Below are 20,960 nucleotides of genomic sequence, written 5' to 3'. Positions count from 1 at the left end.
CCTTACCAGTCAGTGCCCTTCCCTAACTTTTGTGTCTGCTGACAAATTCCAGCTAAATCTGAACGAGAAAGATATAAGTGTATAAAGCGTTGGCAGAGAGAAGGCACAAATAAGTGTGCTCACGGGGGACAGTTAGCCTTGTCGTCTTCTGTTGAGACCTTGCTGGCTGCTGAGCTCTTACATGTGGCTCAGAACCAGCCACATTGTTACTTATCTCTTACTCAACTGGTAGTTGGAGAATGTGTTAGTAAACTCCAGACTTTTGGGAGAATTTGTAGTGAGAAGCATGGAAGGGATTACCAAGAAAATGGAAGGAAAGGGTAAATCATATGGTGACCGCTGGCAGATGATGTAGTGCAAAAGTCTTAGGAAACCAGGTTTCATTATTTCTATTACTTAAAAAATTCCTGTTTAATACAGGGTTTGTTTGATTGACTTTTCTCTTTCCCCACCTCTAACCAGGACTATATGCAGAACGTTCACGGGAAAGAAATCGACTTGCTGAGAACCACTGTGAAAGTCCCCGGGAAGAGGCCACCCCGAGCCACATCAGCCTGTGCACCCATTTCCAGTCCCAAAACAAATGGCCTCTCCAAGGACATGAGCAGTTTACACATCTCCCCCAATTCAGGTAAGAGAATACCACGCTGGGTTATAAAGGGGAAGATTGCCCTTCCAGTGTCTGTAGGCAGCTGTCATGTACAGCTGGGGTGGGGATGATGTCTATTGATAATTTACAAATCTAAATGACCACTGTTGTGTATTTTGTAAGCTCTGACTACTAGTCTGTCCTCCATGAGACATTCTGATTTTCTAAGTAACCTTCATAGAATCATACAATGGTTTGGGCTGGAAGGGAGCTCCGAAGGTCATCTAGTCCAACCCCCTTGCAGTCAGCAGGGCCATCATCCGTTAGATCAGGTTGCCCAGAGCCCTGTTGAGGCTGACGTTGAATATCTCCAAAGATGGGTCCCACTATCCACATGGTAAAGAACTTCCTCCTGATGTCCAACCTAAATTTGTAGTTTAAAACCATTGCCCCTTGTCCTATCACTGCAGGCCTTTGTAAACAGTCCCTTTCCAGCATTCTTATAGGCCCCCTTCAGATACTGGAAGGCTGCTATTGGGTTTCCCTGGAGTCATTTCTAGGCTGAACAATCCCAGCTCCCTCAGCCTGTCCTTGTAGAAGAGGGATACCAGCCCCCTGACCATTTTCATGGTCCTCCTCTGGACCTGCTCCATCAGGTCCATGTCTTTCCTGTATTGAGGACACCAGAGCTCCAGATGAGGTCTTACCAAAGCTAAGAGGCAGTATCACCTCTCTTGATCTGCTGGCCACACTTCTTTTGATGCAGCCTGGGATGCCATTGGCCTATCTGGGCTGCAAGCACACACTGTTGGCTGATGTCCAGCTTCTCATCTACCAGAATTCCCAAGTCTTTTTATTTTACACTTGCCAAAACTCTGCCTAAAATCACAGAAATTAACATATTTGCTAATTTGACACAGAATTCACACAGCCTTATGACTAATGTCCCAAGTCTAATATTTTAGAAAAACAAAAGGTATATCACCTGAAAAGGCTTTTTCAAGATTGCTGTTGGGATCCAGAGCACTTCTTTCCACCTTTAGAAGGATGCATAATTTTGGGCTTTACAAACAGCAAGATTCTTCTCTAAAGAGCTATCTTATAGTTTGTTTATGGAAGTAGTTTATCACTCCTTCTGAGCTCTGAACAAAGAATTTTATTGTTTGCTGAAGTACTTGTCCATACAGCTAAGTGGATTTTAAAAATTGCGTTAAGGAAAAACATTTAAGACGATTGATCTTGTAAAACACTCAGCTTATCCAGAACTCACACTGGTGTAGTGCTGGTATGGTAGTCTTGTCAGCATGTTTGGGATAGCCTTCATAAAGTGCCAAGTGCCTTTTGCATTTTGATTAACATAGACATCTCCAGTGTGTGCCAACAGAACTATCCAGACACTTCTGTCCCTGTGCAGTACCTGTTACACAGGTGAGATGAGCAGCCATGGAAAGCAACTAAATCACCCTCCTCTTCAAGAGTCTTCTCTTGCATGGTGGTAGTTATCTTGTGCTTCAAGTCAAGGTGTGATTCTTTGTGTTTTTGTGATACGCATTCTCCTGCTTTAGAAGAAAAGGGAGGGAAAAAACAAGGAAAGGAGCAAATCAACTTGTGCCTTTACAGTGGTGCCACTGAGCAGACATCCCTGGAGATCTTTTGTGGCATCTTGTATTAGTTTGGCCTGGGACCTGAACTATCTGGAGCTGTGATTTCATCGCAGTCTTTCTCAAGTTGTAGCCAGCCCCTCAAGATGCACAGAGCTGGCATTGTCACTGGAAGAGCTCAAGGGACAAAATTATTCATGTTTGGTTTGTTTTTTCCATTTTGCTATTTAGTTTAGATGACTGGGTGCAGAGAGTGGTTTTGGTTTTCAACGTGCTCCATAATGTAGGGAAGAAAAGTGCTGGACTGAGTCAATAATCAAGGGGCAATACATTTAAATAAGAGAATTCTGCTTGTAGAACATTTGAACGCAGGCAAAAATTACTTGATTGTTCTAGGGAGATATGTTTCTCAAAGTATATCCACAGATACATACTAATATAAATCTCACAGCACGGTATTTGCATGTTTTGGCATATGCTTGGATTCCCAGGTGGGAGCTTGTACATGACTTAAAGCAATATTGTGTGTTTCATGTTGTTTCAGGACTCTGCACTTCTTTACATGAAACCGTAAAGCAGACAGCTCTCTGGCAGTGGTGCTAACTGCTGTGTATGTGTCCTGGCTAGCCTGAGGTTCTATTGCATAGCAATTCCTTTAAAAGATAGAAGTTCCTTGTGTTACAAAGTGCAAATACTGGAAAACAGCTCTGCCTTTAGACAGCAGTTTTCAAATAACTGGTGGTGGGAGTAGTTGAAGCTTCCCTCCCTCTTGGTTTCTTTATCATGTTGCTTACAAATACCAAAAGACTGTTGATGTCTGGTGACTGCAGCTCAGGAGATACACCATGGTTAAGTCTTAATATAATTATTGCACTCCTAATGTATGGAGTAGTTGTATCCAAGTGAAGTTGGACCTGATTGCTCTACCATTACCTTGGACACCTTCATTTTGTTTCTCACGCTATACTAATCCTTCCTTAGGATTGACCTGCCTCTTTTTTTATTTTTTTTTTTTTTACATGGTCCTCTTCCCACAGATAAAGTAAGTGTTGATGTCTATATTACCTTTAGAGTTAGCTGGAAGCATAACAGCTTTGCAGCATCTTTATGATTTACTGGGGCGAACGGGGCAAGACAGGCTGGACTGAAGAGCTTTGTGCTCTGCATAACAGACAGACAGCCTGTTCATGCCTCACTACCTGTTGTTCCATGCCCACTTTGGGAGTCAGAGGATATAAAAGGGGAATGACTAAGGTTTTGGGTGAGAGAAGAGTCAGTGAAGGTGTAAACATCTCTGTAAGGCTGTGTTTCATTAGTTCAGCTGCATATGCAGTGAATTGTTTAAGACTCAATGTAGTATTTTTCCTTTCAGCTCTTTCTTCTGAAATTTGTGTTGGTACACTCAGTGCATTATTAGCCATGGTATCTCTTCCTTTGGAGTTTTTCTTTACAGAATTTGTTTCTTCTGAAGACACTGCCTTCATTGATTGTTTCTTATAGACCACATTTGAGGTTTGTCTGGTTATTGTGTCAATGGCCAGAGTGACCTGCAGCAGCAAGACACAGGAACGTTTTAAGAAAGCTCTTTGATCCAAGCAGTTGTTATCATATTAAAAACAAAACAAACAAACAAAAAGGAAGAAAGATTAAAAAAAATGTTTTTCAGAAGAAACCGTAGTAGGACAGACTGACTCTGGGAAATAACTCTCCACACTTCAGCTGTGCATCAGTCTGTATGTCCCTCTAACTACTCTTGTGTTCAGATAAGACTGAACACCTACACTGCAGAGAGTAATTTTAAAATATTAGGAGAGAATTAGTGCTGTAAAAAAGGCACTGTCACAATCTGCCTGGCTTGTTAGTCTGAACTTTCATGTGGTCAAGTATATTGACAGCTTCCATTAGTGGGAAAGCTGTGGGTACTCGGTGCTCAGCTTGTGAAGTGCTGGGAGGGCTTTTGGTATCTCTGCAGTTAACTGTCATACAATTAAAACATTTGCAAATTATCCCTTGCAGCCTGTAATACTGTCTCAGAGCTTATTCTCAGGTGTTAATGCTGGCAAAATGTTGTCTTCATCTTGCATGGTCCTTTAAAATTGATTGTAGGGCTGAAATTGTTGCTAGATTTTCATTGGGTGGTTTCTGTACACAAATCTGCTGTACGAAGGACTAAACACTGAAAGAATCAGCACTTGCTATCTTTTATTTTCATAGGCCCACAAATCCATTATATCCTCAGTGTTTCACATGGTAGCTCTTCCCCAAAACAGTAATGTTTTCTGTTCTTCTGTGCTTTTGCCAGTGCAAACTTGGCACCTGAAGCAGAGTAACATTTGCCATGTATTTCATTTAATTGTTTGATGTGGTCAGGAACAGACTCATTTTCCTTCTACTATTACATAACAGTGTACAGGCTGCTGAAAAAGCTAAGATATTAAAAGAACACCACTGCTCAATTAAAATGTCACATTTCAGATTGCCTCTGGAAATAGAATCCATTGTCTTTGCTTATACCAGGTGGTAGCCCAACTCCACTAAAACATTTCTAAGCTGAGATTACCTGTTTTCCACTATCTCGTGTTCCTAGAAATGTCAACTTATTTTCATTCAAGCATCAAAGCCAAAAAAGAAAATGCATTTTTATTGTTGAAATGGTCAAATAGTGTTTATTTTAAATCATGTCTTCATCTGAAGACATCAGTAGCCTGTTAATAGACACTATTGAGAAGCTACCCCTTAAATAAGGATTTCAGTGCCAACTACAATGATAAATACGTATGTTAGATATCTCTGTCCCGGTTTGAGTCAGAGCAGGACTACTTTCATTCAGTGATTTTAGGTTTCAGCTCAGTCTCGTCTCAGTGCCTGCAGTTTTAGGGCATGTTTTCACAGACAATGGCTGCTTCTGGCTGTGACAACACTTGATGATTATAGTTAGCACCAAGGACTGGTGTGCAGACCAAGGTCACTGCTAAATATTGTGTACCATGTTGTGGTGTACAGAGTGAAAGGTTGCACCTGTGGGGAGGAGCAGACAGGACAGGTGACCCTGAGCTGACCAACCAAGTATCCCAGTCCATATACATGGTAAAAAGCTGAGGGATCTCAAGGGGTAAGGTCTCTTCTTCAATGGCCATGGTCTGAGGAGGACTCTGTCCTTTCTGCCTTTCATCCCCATCCATGAATTCCTGAATCCAGTTCCAGAATCCACTTCCCACTGGCTAGTGAATCCAGTCTGGGACTTCTCCAGTGCCTTCCCACAATATCAGTGGTGACAGTGATGCAATTGCCATCAGAGGGGCTGGGTTCAAGGTTGTTTTTGTATATATTTTGTTCTGTTGTTGTTATTTTCATTAAAGCTGTTTCAGTTTTTGTTTTCAATCTCTCAATATCTCTCCTCCTTATTTCTTTTGCCTTCCCTTTGGGAAGGGCGAGGGGTTAATAGAGAGCATCTGTCACTCCTTCAGTAGCTGGCCCAGCCCTAACCCTTGACAGTCAATTTGATTGTCTATAACTGACATGTTTAAATTCATTCTTTCACGAGTGTCCAACAGATAGTTTCTCTGTCTCTTAGTGCAGTTTCTTGTGGTTTGGGTTAGATGCCAGCACATCAGCTGGTCTCCTAAGGAGACAAAGGCAAAGTCTCTTGCTGGATTATAAAATACATGCTACAGGGAAGCTATTGCAGAGGTTGGTACTCTTCAGCATACATGCCAAGCGTAGCATGTGGGCAGACTGTTGGGTCAGGGAGTCAGAGTAGTCATCTCGTAAGAGGCACTTTGGGGGTAGCTTTTATTGCTTTGCTCCCGCTTATTTCTGCAGGGATGGTCACTTGTACCTTGTGCCTCTGCAAGGCAGTGCTTGCTGCTAGAAGATATAAACCTCAATCCATTAGAGAGCTCAAAACTTCATTCAGCTTTTTTTCTAATCCCAACCACAGTACGTGAGACAATAGGGCAGCTTGAGCTCTTCCTTCTTATCACCTTTCCACTCTCTAAAGCCTTCTTGGACCTAAGCAAGCATTTGCATCAAACACATTCAGTCTGTTTTAAGACAGCCTGCTTTATCAAGCAAGTACCCCACACACAGATTGGCAGGGAAAGTAACACAAAAAGCCCTGAGTTGAGATAAGGAGTTTCATGACAATAATACAATCCCTTAGCTATTTCACAGAAATGCAAAAGCAGAAACGGTAGCAGAAGCCAGTGATAAAATGACCCCCACTGCCCGAGCCCACAGCCAGCCCAGCAGGAAAGAGCAACACCCCAAAACCAGAAACTAGAACTAGCAACTGGAACAGGAAGCCTCTCATGTCACGATCTGAGCTTCAAGTCCCATGATACTTTACTGCAGCCAGCACTTTCATTTTAAAGCTGTCATGATGTCAGCCCGGTACCGAACACTCACCAGCAGATTCAATTGACTGAACCCATGGCACTCTCGCATGCTGAAGTGTGATGAAAATCTTTCCCAAAGTGCTTCCCACAGCATTGCTATGAGAAGAATAGAAGGAATTAGGCTAACAATGAATTCAGGAGGGGTGTAAACAGTTATTTGGTGATAAGACTCGACATGGCCCTGGGCAACCTGGTCTAGTTGGGGTTGTCCCTGCTGACTGCAGGGAGGTTGGGCTGGATAACCTTTGGAGGTCCCTTCCGGCCTGGACCCTTCTGTGATTTAAACAGCCAAGCACGAAGTGACAGGTTGTTGTTAGATCCATTTGATGTAGATGTCACATGCAGAAGGAAAAGTTTAAATGCCTGTCATTCCTAGCACAACAAATTTAGTAGTGCTTCGTGGCACTTCTTGTCCGAAATAAGATTGTTTTTCTGTTTTTAAAGACTGTTGGATAAACAGACATGTAATAACCATCTCTTAGTGACAGCTATCTCAATCTATAAATGTGGTTACATACCAAATATCTGAAACAAAATAATCTCTGGGAAATAATCATCCTAACAAAAAAACCCACAAAAACCCCCAAAGTTCCAGTCCTTCTTGAGAGTTTCCATTCCACAGATGTAAAAAATACAGAGACCTATATGAAGACAAAAAAAATGAGATGACTCTTTCCTGATGAGTTTCCACACTGAGACATTTTCTTTCATGTGTAGAGTCATGGTAGAACAGCAACCAAATTGAAAGTGAAACACAAGTGAGAAAATAATATTTTCTGTACCCTGTTAGAAAACAGACAAATCAGTAGAAGGAAGACTGTTTCTGCTGTTGCAAAGTCAAACACCTTGCCTGGGAAAAGGTTGACTTTTCTCTCCTATAAGTTTTGCCATGGCTCTTGGAGGTGCAATTTGGGGGTTATCCTGTAAGAACTGGATGCTGCGTTACCACTTCTCCCAGGCAATACAGGGATGTGGGGTATTGTTTTCATTTATATATGTGTGTGTGTGGTTTAAATAACAAAAAATGTAACTATATCTTTATGAAAGGTGTTTGTATTTCTGTGCTAACTTGGGGGGGAATCTCTGAGTTGGGCAAGATGGAAGTTTGTTCACTTTAATCTAAGGTTATGATACTTTTGTGGCATCTTATAGTTGTTGAGTGCTTAAGTAACCTAAATTAAATTTACATGGCAGTGAACATTATTCCGTTGATGTGTCCCAGTTGGAAGTACTTAAGCAAGGCTAACTGGTGGACTTGCTTAGCTCTGACTTTACTTGACAGTAGGTAGCATATTGTGGCAATGTCCTAAAGGTCAGTTGTCCTGTAAATCAGTCACTGACCAAGGCTCTGTGCCTTTTTGAAGCTGGCTCAGTTCTTGATGATGTTGGAGCATGCGTGGGTAGGGGTTTTAATTACTCCCAAGTTGGACTGGATTTGAGCTGGTTGACCTTAAGGTGAACTTACCCCTGAAATCTCTCCCAGGAGCCATTTATTTCTTCTCCTCTACAAACAACCCAAAGCCTGAGCTCCAGCGAGAGCCACTGATGTAGAAAGTTCACATCTAAAAATAGCTTATGGTGTAGAGATATATTGTTTCTTGATTAACACTTCATTTAAATAATTTGGTGCTATTAAATTTACTTACAATAGTGACTGCACAGTATGTGAAGTATCCTAAAATGTGTTAGCTCCGTAGTCATCGTTAAGTATGCTGAAGGTTGTTATCTGCTAACTGTATGTGACATTTCAGACATGTTATAAGAACAGCATCCTCACATTTTTATAAATGTGAGTTTTCTATCTGTTATTAATTGTGATCATCTATCAAATTAACACAGTGGTCATTAAGTAATCTTACTTTACACTGAAGTGCTTGGAATCAGGCTGAGTTGGAATGGACTTCCTTCTAGAGTTTTCTCTTAAAAAGATCAAGAGTGGGTGTTTCAAGTAGACTAGTATTCCTTCAAAGTAAGATTACTGACATGTTATCTTTAGATTCTAATGCCTGTCTAATAATTCTGTTCTTTAACCGCTACAATTTTAATTTTTTTTTCTTTACATTTTAAGCGTAACTGACATCTGCAGCCCTACCTGTCACATGTTACCTGAATTAATAGCTGTTGAGTCCTGTACTGAAAGCCAGTGCCCCCTGAAGTGTGGCCATACACAGGAGGGGAAGCATGGTGGAAAACTCTGGGTGGGGTCACTCCGCTGTTGTGACGCGAATTCAAGTCTCATTTTGAAGTATGCTTGAACTCATTGGTGTTTTAGGTGGCATCAAAAACAGCATGTCCAGCAGGTCAACAGAAGATGTTCTGCCCCTCTCTCTGCTCTGCTGAGACCCCACCTGTAGGTCTGTGTCCAGCTCTGGAGTCCTCAGCACAAAAAAAATCATGGGCCTTGTAAAGCGAGTCTAGAGAACAAAAATGATCAAGGGGCTAGAAAACTGCTCTTCTGTAGAAAGACTGAGTTGGGGGTGTTCAGCTTGGAGAAGAGAAGGCTCTGGGGAGACCTTATTGTAGCCTTTGAGTACTTAAAAGGCACCTGCAGGAAAGATGAGAACAGGCTTTTTAGCAAGGCTTATTATGATAGGACAAAGAGCAATAGTTTTCAGCCAAAAGAGCATCAATTTAGATTAAATATTAGGAAGAAATTCTTCACTGTGAGGGTGGTGAGACACTGGAACATTGAGGCTGCTCAGAGAGGTTATTCATGTCCTGTCTCTGAAAGTGTTCAAGGCTACGTTGGATGGGACTTGGAGTAACCTGGGCTAGTGGAAAGCATCCCTGCCCATGGCAGCAGGGCTGGACTAGATAACCCTTAAAGGTCCCTTCTAACCCCAACGATTCTATGATTTTTGACTTTTGTGGATTATGTAATAATCTTTTTTTTTTACATTGGAATTTACTGTGAGGATCCAGGTGTTATGATGAATGGATGTGTGCATCAAGCCAAGAGCTTGCTAACGCAGGCAATCGCTCCAAGTCTATATAGATCTTTGGTGCCTTTGCAAACAAATGCAGAACTGAGTTCTAATTTCTTGAATCTGCTCTGCATTCCTTATTTAGAGGTGACTGAGGTTGTTTGCTGAAACGGTGTGTGACTTGACAGTTCCACATTTTTTCTGGTGGAGTTCTTAAAAGGCCAGATGTTAGTAGTTGGTAGTTATTTGCTACTAATTTTGCAGTCTGCTATGGTATGTGAAATGAGTTGATGTGAAACGTTTTCTGCTCTTCAACTTGAGAATGAGTTTTATGGGTTTGCCACAGATCACAAATGCAAGTTTGTGACTTACTTTTGTCATTAATCACCCAAGTCAATTTTCCATTTGGTTGAGTTTGCTCTTAGTTCAGTGATATACAGCTGTAGCAAATGAAAGGAGAAATTGTCGGTTTGCTCCTTTAAAAGGAAAGAAAGCCCAATTTTAAGTACACTGGAGACTTCCCTTTCATCCCACTAGAGGGGGATCCATCAAGTTCATCTTCTCCAGTTCATCTGGGCTAGGATTTGCCCTTTCCAGAACTAGAGAAAAAAAAATATTTCTCTGTTAGTTCTCTATATCCCTTAATATTGGGAGGGAAAGGAGCAGGGCAGCTATTGGCATTGATGAAATAAATATTTGATTAAAACCCTGTATTTGTTAAATATTGAAATAAATGAGTTTGCTTAGATTTTTCTCTTTAGGGAAAGAACGAAACAGTCTTCCAGCTCTTGAGGTGGGCAAATGGTGCCCATCTCCAATGATAATGAGGTAGATAAAGGGTAGAAACATGTCATGAAGCTTCAGGCAGATGACTGTAGCTGCCAGACGAGATGCAGTCGGTGCTGCTCAGCCTGTGCCTGTTTCACTCTGGTTGATTTTCATGCCTCTGTTGCACCATATCCTGAATAAAATCACAGATCTGTCTTGTCCACGCGATGCTGTGAAGACCTTTGCAGAATTGCTCCTTCTTTTTCCCCCAGTGATTTTAAAATATTAAAGCCATCAGGAGAGTCAAAGCTGATTTACCAAAAGGGAAAAAAAAATTCACAAATGTGTTTTGAGTATTGAACCGCCATTGACATCTAAAGTCCCAACCATGCTGTTTTCCTCCACACTCCAGCAATCAGGACATCCAGCAAACCCATAAAAAACCAAACTAATAGCATGAATATTCAGTGACCTAGAATACTAATTATTGTCATGAATATTAATGTGATCGGACTTGCTTTTTCCTCTTCTCTTTCTCTCTGGCATTTTTTTTTCTTTTTTTTTCCCCCTCCTTTTTTTTTTTTTTTTTTTCCACTCAGCCAGCTCTAAAGATGGACCATAATGAGAGCATTTAAGAGAGAGAGCGCTCTCCGCCGTGACAGGGACCGGGGTAATAAGGAGAGCTTGATTAACGTGGTGCACTTGGGGGAGAGATGAGAAGATTCACGTGGGCCTGTTGTGGGGGAGGCAATGAGGCACCGGCGGCTGTGTTGCTGCTCCCTCAGATTAATGAGGCCTAAGAGTGCATTAGGAACAGTGACAAAGGTTTGATCTAATGGGCTCAGTCATTTTTCCTTTGAGTGACAGACGCACAGAAGTAATTGGCTGTGCAGAATGGCAGCTCATTGGCAGTACTTAAGGATACATTATCCCCGTTGTGTGGCCCGCAGAGGCTGTTTATCAAAACTGCTCACACTGCAGACATGCATTCACTTAGCTGCTGTTACAGTAGCAATAGCTATAAAAAAAAAAAAAAAAAAAAGTCATCTTGCATTGGTATCTATTGTCTCTTTTTCGAAAATAAAGTTTCTTTGTTCCATTTTCAAAAGTCTGGAGGGTATCTGAGTACCGACAGTCATCCCTCCCCATTCTGAAGATGCTCTGGTTGCAGCTCACAGCGTCTGGGGAGGTTTATTGGCTTGTGGAAGGCTTCCAAAGGCGGTATTGAATACCGACAGTTGGCCCTGCTCGTCCCAAAGTTGCACTAGTTGCAGCTTACGGGATCTGAACAGGTTTATAGGCTGGTGGAAAGTTCCCAAAGTTAGTTCAGGTAATCTCACCAGCTTTTGATGTAGATCCAGCACACAGGTAAGACACAGACACACCCCCACTCCCTCTCCAGTTTGTTACTGACAGCTTCCACAGACAGGCAGAGGGATTAGGAAGCATTTTACATCTTTCTGCCTCAGGCCTCTTCGTATGCTTCACTTTACACATGGAGCAGCATAATGCCTCCAAATTATTTGATTTTGCACTGTTGGTTTTTGCAAAGTTAAATTCACAATTGTTAACGGGATTTGCAACCAAATAAGATCCAGACAAAGAGCATTTGCCAAATAAAAATCGTCATCTCTGGGTCCTAAAGATGCAGTCCCTTAATAAGCAGGTAACCTCAGTAAGGAAGGGCCCAGAATGTTATTTGTTCAAACTAAAGAAAACATAGTGAAATGCTTGCTGGAAAAGAAAATCACACTTTGATCCCAGCAGAGTATGTAGCCTGGGATCTTGAGCAGAAGCTCTTGGTGAAGATTTTGGGTTTGACTTTCTTTTAGAAGATATGTCTCCTCTGATGACTTCCTTTTCCTCCACACGTGCTGTGTTGGCTTGGTATGCTCTGAGGATAATAGCTTTTCTCGTTATACTCCCGGCACCATGTCCTTCGCTGCCAGGATATTTCTTGGCATTGCCTTGTTTGTTCATTAGTATTGACCCTTCTCAGTTTGCCCACTACTAATCACACCCCATTCGCAGAGGCTGCCCTGCCAGGCTGTGAGATGGAAAGTCTTCCTCTATTAAGAGCTGCTTATCCTCAGGAAATTTGTTCAGTAAATAAGTGCTTCTGGGGAAAAAAGAGGTCTTAAGTACAACCCACAAGCAAGTGGTCTGCTACAGTACTGAACCTGATTGTCAGCATTACTGAAGGAGAGTTTCAGTACTAGAACCAGTATGTTTTTGAAAGGTGCTCTTTTCTCACTGTTTCGCACTCCGTGAATGAGTAACCTCAAGTTATTTTAGGTCCCTAATAAGCCCAAGGCAGAAATGATGTGCTGTTTGCACAATGCCATTAGGTCAAAATAGAATCCATTTCAATACTTTAGTAGGTTTTCCCACATTAGTAACCCTGCTCCCATAGCTGGTTATCTTGAGAATGTGGCCAGACACCTGGGCAATACCTTCCTTTCCAAGGTAGACTTACTCTACTCAGTCAGAAAGACAAGGAGCTCTAAATAACAGTTTTCCCAGGTTTCAGTGCAGGGCATAATCTCCAGAGTTGGGAAGGGAAGATGCACCTGTAAAAGATGAGTACTGAGATCTGAGGCAGCAAACTGTTGGAACCCACAAGAGCCATTGCCAAATGTTCCTCGGCTAAAGCAAGAATTGTCTCAGTATTTGTATTTATAGGTAAAGGAGAAGTCAGAAGCTGGCACAGCCTGGATGGTCAGCCACTCCTTAGGAAAGACTTGTACACCGGAAAAATTTGTGTACAACCCTAGGAATCAATTCATTAACACAATGTAGAATTGAGGAAAGGGGAAGGGAATGCTCTTCATCTTTAAGCAGCTAGGAAAGTGGCCTCTCTCAGTTTCCTTTCTGAAGAAACTTGAGGGAGCAGTGTTGGGTCTGAGTTTTGAACAGGCACCCAACAGCCAATCTAATCTACTTGACAGTGCCTTTTACTGAATTAGAGGGCATTTCAAGAATAGGCAGTATTCCTGCAACATAAATTGACCCAACATGATTTGAAACAATTAACCCTCTGATATCAAGAGTCAGGATTTCCTGACCCACAACTCTAATGTATTTTTCATTAGTTCTAACAGCTGGTGAGCGCAGCCCTCTGGCCTTAAGAGGTTTTATTTCTTTTTTTTGGAAGAGAAACTCGTCGTGAACACGAAGAGCGTAACACAAATAAAACATGGCCATGGTGAAAGCATAGCAATAGGCTGTAGTTCATCTGATTCAGCCTTTTGGTGCTTCTGCGCAGCTGCTCTCTGTGGGTCTCATTCGTGTGGAAAGATACAGTTCTGCTTCACGACTCTTGCAATGTCTGCTCATCACATAAATTCAAGACAGTATTAGTTGCACTCCTGAACGTAACTTCATACAACTGAGTGGTTTGTTTGGGAGAGATGATGAATAAGTGGAGGCCACCTCCATGTATTTAAGTTACTTGTATCTCACTTTTTAGGATATGGCTGTGCCTTATGTTAATTCCACATTTATAATTAGTAGGTGGCATCACTAGGCAAGGCTTAGTATAAAGTGATGTGTCTGTTCCACTACCTCTGCTGCCCAGTAATGAATTACTATTTTATTTTTGTTCAGTTAAAATATAGAAGAGCAATTGCTTAAGTGCTGTCCACCAGACTGTTCCATTACAAGAGCAACATGATAAAACCCCTGAATGGTTGGTTGGTTTTTTTTTTTCATTGATGAGGTTACTGCTTATATGTTAGGTAACAGTTATCTTAAAGTTTATTGTGTATTGTGTTAACATCTGTATAATAGAGAGGCTTTATTTTGGGGTTTTCATGGACAAGATGCACACTCAGCATCTTCTGTGGTCCTCTGTTTGTGTAAATCTTTGTCATTTTCATAGCATTTCTAAGTATTGTCATCTGATGTTACATTTTGGGTCTGCTTTGTGAATCCGAAAATCTGTGAAGGAAGAGCCAGAGTAAGTCCCTCTGTGCATAGGAAACTGAGAAAGTTCTGCCTCCGGTGTGTTTTTCTGTCAACCTCATATCCATACACACACAGAGGCATGCCCTCCTCTGCTTAATTCCTCTTATGCTCTTTGCTCTTGGCAGGTATTTACACCAAATAGATGGATATGTAAATTGAACTTTGTGGGAGTAGAGATCCTCCACTGCTGAACACTGACCATGGAAATTACCTTGACTCTTAATTTGGATGGGTTTTGTAAAGCTTAATTGTTTGAACGTTTTGTAAGTGCGATCTTAACGGGGTATTTTATAATATCAGAAAAGATAGTTTTAATAAAGCTGTCTAGAGCTAAAAAGAGGAACTCATCCTTTGATGCTCCTTTGGTAGATGAAAACATTTTTGTTCAATAGGAGACCAGCATCTTTTTTTTTCGCTCATTTGAGACCAGTTCTGGCAACATACTGATATTCATTCAAATCTAAATGCCATATTCCCTTTGAAATGCAAATTGTTTAAAGAAAAATAGCATATGGTAGAGGTAAGTACCTTTTCAAATCAGCTCCCACACTTTAGGGATGTAAGTACAGCTAAAATTATTCTTTGGAAAGAATCTGGAGCCTTTGACACATTGAAGCTTGAACTAATCAAGGCTTCCCAGTAAGCACATACACATATCCATATCAAGGAAACAGTGCTGAGAATACATGGATTAGCATAGTAATTTAACTGCCCCCTGCTAATCAACTTAAGCAACCAGCTGATGCATGTATGATGTATTTGAGGAGGCACTTGCCCTACTCCAGAATGGGTTGGGCAGCTGACTATGGATTTCGTGTTAACATCAAGATAGGTATCTGTCTGTCTCCTTACAGTGTGTGTTGTGTGTGAGAGGGGAGACAACAAATGCAAAAGGTGTCAAGGCACTGTTTAAAAGAGCTTGATACAAAGGCTTCATGTGCCTGACCCAATACACAGGGTTTATTTTCTGATGAGTATTGCTGGCCTCCACTTTTTAACTGTCTCTCGCTTGTCTGCTGAAAGACTGAGAGGATTTCTGCTGCTGAGGCTTTATCCTTGAGCAAAAATAAAAGACAGTTGCTTTGTGGAGGTCTGGATTGGGGATTGCCTGGTAAAGATGGGAAAAGCCATAGGACTGTTTTATAGGAGTTTTATGCAGCAAACAAAGTGTGCAAGAACAGCAGTTGACTTCCAGTAGTCCTTGTTTTGGTGTGACAGCATTAGTGCCTACTGGGGTGATGGAATATATGTCCTGGGCATGCTGTGATTAGACTGAGAAGTGGGGAAATTAGTAATGGATTGGGAAATAATGATTTTTAAATAAGGTTGTAAATAACAAGTTTGTACTAGAGCTGAGCACGTTCAGGAAGGGGGAGAGGAAAGGGCATGTTCTGTTTGTTGTCCTCCAGCCCTTAGATACTCATGGATTCTGTCTGGCATGGTCTGATTTGTCATGAAAGTGGAACTTAACCTTGAATAAATGTTATCATGTGGGTAGCAGGACTATCAGACTATGGCAGCAGAACAGATGGAGCTAAGCTGGGTTGCATCATTGGTCAGTAAGGTATTACATGATGAGACTTGGCACCTTTTTCTCACTAGCAGCCCATACCTTTCAGAAATAGGAAGTGAAAGAAAAAAACATCTTACTAGGTTTATAGAACATCGCTTCCTCAACAGGTTCATGTATCATAAATTAGGATGTGGACTTTCATGAGATGGCATTAAGGTGAAAGTAAAGGTGCTGACATGATGTAGAAGTCTTTACACTGTCTTTTTAAGGTTTTGCTTTTGCATCAAGATTAGGAAATGACTGAACACTTTGTTCAACAGCTTGTGAACTAGGCAGGAAATGTCAGCATATGACTATTGTTGCTCTCTGCAACTCAGGCACCCAGCACAGAGGACTGGGTATGTATCATCCAGGCAAGGATGTCTAGTAATTATTTCCCTTTTCTCATGATACTTAGGCTCCGTCTCAGCTTTCACACATCAGTTTTCTCCTTCATGATCTTTGTTGTGAAGATATACTTGCAGAAATTAATCACATGTAGATTCTTATTTTACTAGGTGCAGCGTGAAAGGATGGCTACAGGCTAAAAGTGCACTTTTGTGGCATCTCTCTTGAGTCTGGATCCTTGTGAAAAAAACAGATTGTTTCCAAAGCCAGTTACCACTAATAGTATAAAGGTGCCCCAAAAAGTGCTACAGCAGAAACAAAGACCTCTGACTGTCTTGGCAGTCTTTGATGTTTCTTTTCTCATTGACCAAAATCCTTGTGAAGTGGGGTCCCAGAACTGAGTACAGTGTTTCAGATACCCATCATGGTGTGCCCAGATAGTGGTTTGTGTTGAGTACAGTGTTATGACACTTTCTGGCATCTATTGTTGACTGGAGTCCTTCACAGCAGTGCTGCTACTCAACCAACTGGTGCCCAGCTTCTGCTGCTACACCACGTTGTTATGTTGTTGTTAAACCACATGGTGTTTATGTTGGCCTAAATCTGAAGTTTCTAGAGTTCAAATGGTCTCAATCTCTGTCATTTGTGTCAGCCATGCTGTTTACTTTGGTGCATCATCAAAATAATTTATTAATGTTCATCGTTCTTCTGAATTGTGAAAAACAGAGGGAAAAATTAATTTGAAGTGAGCATCAGCAGCATCACAGAAGTTCATTTGGAAGGATGTATTTCTATAAGAGACCTTAAAAACATATATATACTGTCAGATAGGGTTTCTACTTTCTGTTGCAACTTTAAGATACTGAGGTATAATTTGATCCTTTGTTTTGTAACTTCATTTCTGTGGGCCTGGTTTCTTTGCTGAATGTTTCTTGGGAAGATGTCTTTATAAGGTGCTAAATTACCACTGTTACCAAATTGCTCTCCCTTGATGGGGTCAAGCAAACAGTGTCCTGAAGAGGACCAGTTGTTGGAGGCATAAATTTTTTCAACAGCTTGGCAGATGATGCTCTTATTATAGAATTCTTTTGGACAAAAGGGTTGCCCAGAGAAGGTGATTAGAGAGGAATTATGCACCAGTAGCAAAAGCACAGCCTTGGGAGGTCCCGACATGGTTCCAACATCCACCTTAGACTTTGCATAATTGAACAAATTAATTTTTCTGTGTGTATTTCATTTTACAAAGGAGAAATTGCCCAGCAGAAGTTCTTTAGACTAAGAAGGTACATTCAAGACTCAGGTGGACAGATACTGTAGTGGTGGATCTGTGTTAAGGACTAAAGGTGAGATTTAGTCTTGGGAAAGGGGAGGAGAGAAAGGGACAATTATGCCAACTCTAATAAACACAAAGTAGTTCACTAAGCTCTGCTGTCTTCCCAAAGGCTGCTCTGGGAAAAGACATAATGATAGAACTGGGAGTCAGGAGATCTGGGTTTTATTTTCAAGACTGCCACAATCTTCCTTTGTGGCCCTGGGTCATTTAACCTCTGAAAAATGGGGGAAATGATAGCAGATAATTAACAACCTCACAGGAGCATTGAAAATTAATTCATTAATTTTTCTGAACTCATCAGTAGAAGGTGCAATGGAAATGCAGAGTGTTAGGGTATTTTATGAAATTGTGTCTATTTCTTTTCCTTTACATGTATTTTTTAAGAGTATTCTTAAATCCATAGAAAACGTGTGGGATACCTTTTGAGAACCTGCCACAAGGAATGAAGCTAGCCTTGTAAAATCTTTGTATCTCTATAATATGCAAATATTGTGCTGGGAATTGAGTAAAAATGTTCTCAGAAACCAAAACTGTAGAGCAGACTTTGGCCTGTGTCAGGTTGTGAGTGAGACCATCAGAAACCTGAGTTTCTGGAAAGGTTTTAATTGTTCAGACTCTAAAATTTATTCAGCCAGATCGCGCTTTTCCTGTTTTATGGTGAGAAACCTGTGCCTGCTGCTCCCCCTTACGCACATCTCTCAGCACTTTATTGTCCTAGACCTCACTGATCATGAAAATGCTAAAATTATTTCTAGTGTTTATTGGGTAAGGCTGTTCTTTGAATCTAACCTTTTGTGTAGTAGGCCTTCAGTTAGAGTTGTGAGGGGTGTATTGCTGCAGGATGGGACACAGGAATGATGTTTGCAGTCAGTGGGAAAAGCCTCTATTGTGAGCTTTGTGTCATGGTAATTCAGATTTCCATCTTAAGACAGTAGGCTGATTTTGCTGGTGTTGCAGTGCTAATAAGTTATTTGCTCCCCATCGCTGTGGCTTTACTTGGGAGGCATACTTAGGTGAAATATTATTTAGAGGTGGATTGTTTCAAACTCCTTGAGTAGTTATCTCATCCCAGTTGCTTGTCTAAGCAGTAGTTTTCAGGAATAAATTTTGTTTTCTGTGTGCAGTCTGCCTTTCATGCTCCACCTGGAACAAGTGGAGAAACTGTGCAGGCTAAGACTGGTAGCAAGGTTGTGGAAGATTGTGTTTTCCAGAAGATGAATTAGCAGAATGAGGTCAAATCTTGAAAATGTAGGCTCTTTTGTCAGAATTTATTAACTGGTTTTGTTGAAATTTGTGGTGCCCCAAGCTGGTCACAGGACCGTTGTCTTCAAAGTTTCAGGGAGGGTCGCATTGGTTTTTGTGTTGGTTAAGTGATCTCTTTTTCTGCTCTGTTTGGGTGCACCCATCCACCTTCATGCAAACCAATTTTGCCTTCTCTATTGACACAATTTGTTTTCCATTTATGTCTAGGGAACGTGACTACTAGCACATCTGTGTCTCAGATGGCAAGTGGGATCAGTCTAGTCTCCTTCAACAGTCGTCCGGATGGTATGCATCAGCGCTCTTACTCGGTCTCCAGTGCAGATCAGTGGAGTGAGGCAACAGTCATTGCAAACTCTGGCATTAGCAGTGGTAAGAAACCTGGAGCTGGGGGTGGCTATCTGCTGCGGGGCGAAGGGGGAATTTGGTGGTTTGCTTTTTTGATGAAGAATTCAAAAGATACAGCCTGATGGTGTTCACACAGATGCTCTGTTGGAAGTCAAACTTCTAACATCTAAGAGAAAAAAAAGAGAAGTTAGATAAAAGAGAACAGATCAATACAACACTTTTTCAGCAGGAAAAGGTAGTTATTATATTGATTAATTTTAATTTCAGGTACACAGTGTAAGTTGTGCACTTGATATTCTTTGTTTCCTTAGTCTGTGTGGAAGATATTGGCAGTAAATTATCCTCCACATCTTTTCATGGGCATGTCCTTGGCTGTTTTCTTGCTTTAGTATATGCATACTACTGGCATAGTTGTAGTGCTTTCTTTGTGGAGTGTTGAAGAGTATCAAAAGGAGCAAACACTATTCCAGGTGGTGTTTTGCAGTGATTAGATTGTAAGAGTACGACAGGGGTTGTTGTTTTTAAAGGATATGCATGATATTTGGAACCAAAATGGTGCATCAGGCCTCATCAGACTGCTGAGGAAGGACAGAGAGAAAATGCCCTTCACCTATAGCTGAAAATGAGACCATCCTTGGAGCAGCCAGGGTGGGTCAGCTGGGACTCAAGTGTTCTTGTTGTGGTGTGATGCAGAGATAGTTCACAGCAGTGAAGGGCATGTGTTCGGAAGCATGGGACGTAATAGGTGGTTGGAGAAACCATGGAAAGTTCTTAAAACAGAAGGGAAAAGATGACTGTGTGAGAAGGAAGAACTAAGAAGAAATTGGGAATATGGATAATGGGGGGAGGGGGAGGAGAGGAGTTGTAAATAGGATGTTAAAAGGAAGAGAAAAAAACGTTACTGATGGTCATCCCTATAATTGAATGATAGGTTTATGAAAACTCTCTCACATGTCCCATACACACACACACACACACACATATATATATATATGCATATATGTATGAGTCTGTACCTGTGTAAGATTGGAATCTTGGCCGTAGCCTTGATACTGTTTCTGGGTGTTTTAAGCAGGTTTGGACAGCTTTTCAGTGCTACCATATGAGAAGAAGAGGGTTTAAAATCTGTTCACCTTGGCCCTGAGTGGCATTAGCTCTTATATTCATGATTGCTGAAGCAGCTTAATTTCTGGACCTCTAAACATGTGGGCAACATCTTCAGGATTGTGGTGTTTGCATCAAAAGGGTACTGATTTTGACTAAATATTTTCTAAATTGAGCACCCTTTATTGCAGCCTTGGTGACAGCTAAACAGCACTGTAAAATGCTCCATTCTCTTCTGTGTCTACCCAACTCACCTACTCCTTTGGGAAGCAATCAGCATTGCCCTGCACCCATTCCTTCAGACTGAACAGGTTTCACAGTTAAGGCCATATAGTTCTTTCACTGTTTCCCAAGCTGCTTTGCCATTTTAATCCACCCCAATTCTACATCCATTTTAAAAGATGATACCAAAGGTTTGACTTTTTGGTGCCCTTCTTTTATATTATAGGTTTTCAAAGAAAAGTGAATATTGAATGTTTGCTCTAGGAGGAAGGCAAGTGAAAGATAAGATGTAGTCTATGGTCCATATAGCTACAGACAGGAGAATAGATGCCATCCCCAGTGCCAGATGTGACAGCTGAGGCTGCAGTAGAGGAAAATCTTCAAAATGCAGAATTCAACCAGTTCCTAAAAGTGGCATTTAATTAATGTGTTGAAAAGTAGAAGTATAACCTAAATTCCTACTTTTTCTCTTCCCCTTGACTTTGTGATGCTGATTCTGGTTTTGAGATACTTGCTGGACTTGTCTTCTGCTCCCCATGCTGTACTTC

At 41.3% G+C, this 20,960-nt stretch overlaps 1 protein-coding gene across 3 annotated transcripts in view; it reads left to right on the top strand.

The window, feature by feature from the left end:
• The window catches only part of AGAP1 (ArfGAP with GTPase domain, ankyrin repeat and PH domain 1), a 375,696-nt gene that overhangs the window by 250,037 nt on the left and 104,699 nt on the right, over positions 1–20,960 (top strand). For 2 of the 3 annotated variants that reach the window (XM_054380802.1, XM_054380801.1), the window contains exons 11-12: positions 463–631; positions 18,949–19,110. In XM_054380802.1, the coding sequence (XP_054236777.1) occupies positions 463–631; positions 18,949–19,110 (331 nt within the window). The remainder of the gene's footprint in view (positions 1–462; positions 632–18,948; positions 19,111–20,960) is intronic. The other variant, XM_054380803.1, reaches the window with a different exon arrangement.

The sequence above is a fragment of the Indicator indicator genome, chromosome 5 (assembly GCF_027791375.1).
Source record: "Indicator indicator isolate 239-I01 chromosome 5, UM_Iind_1.1, whole genome shotgun sequence".
Classification (NCBI taxonomy): Eukaryota; Metazoa; Chordata; class Aves; order Piciformes; family Indicatoridae; genus Indicator; species Indicator indicator.
The sequence above is the reverse complement of the archived record's forward strand: the minus strand, read 5'-3'. Positions and strand labels throughout refer to the sequence as shown.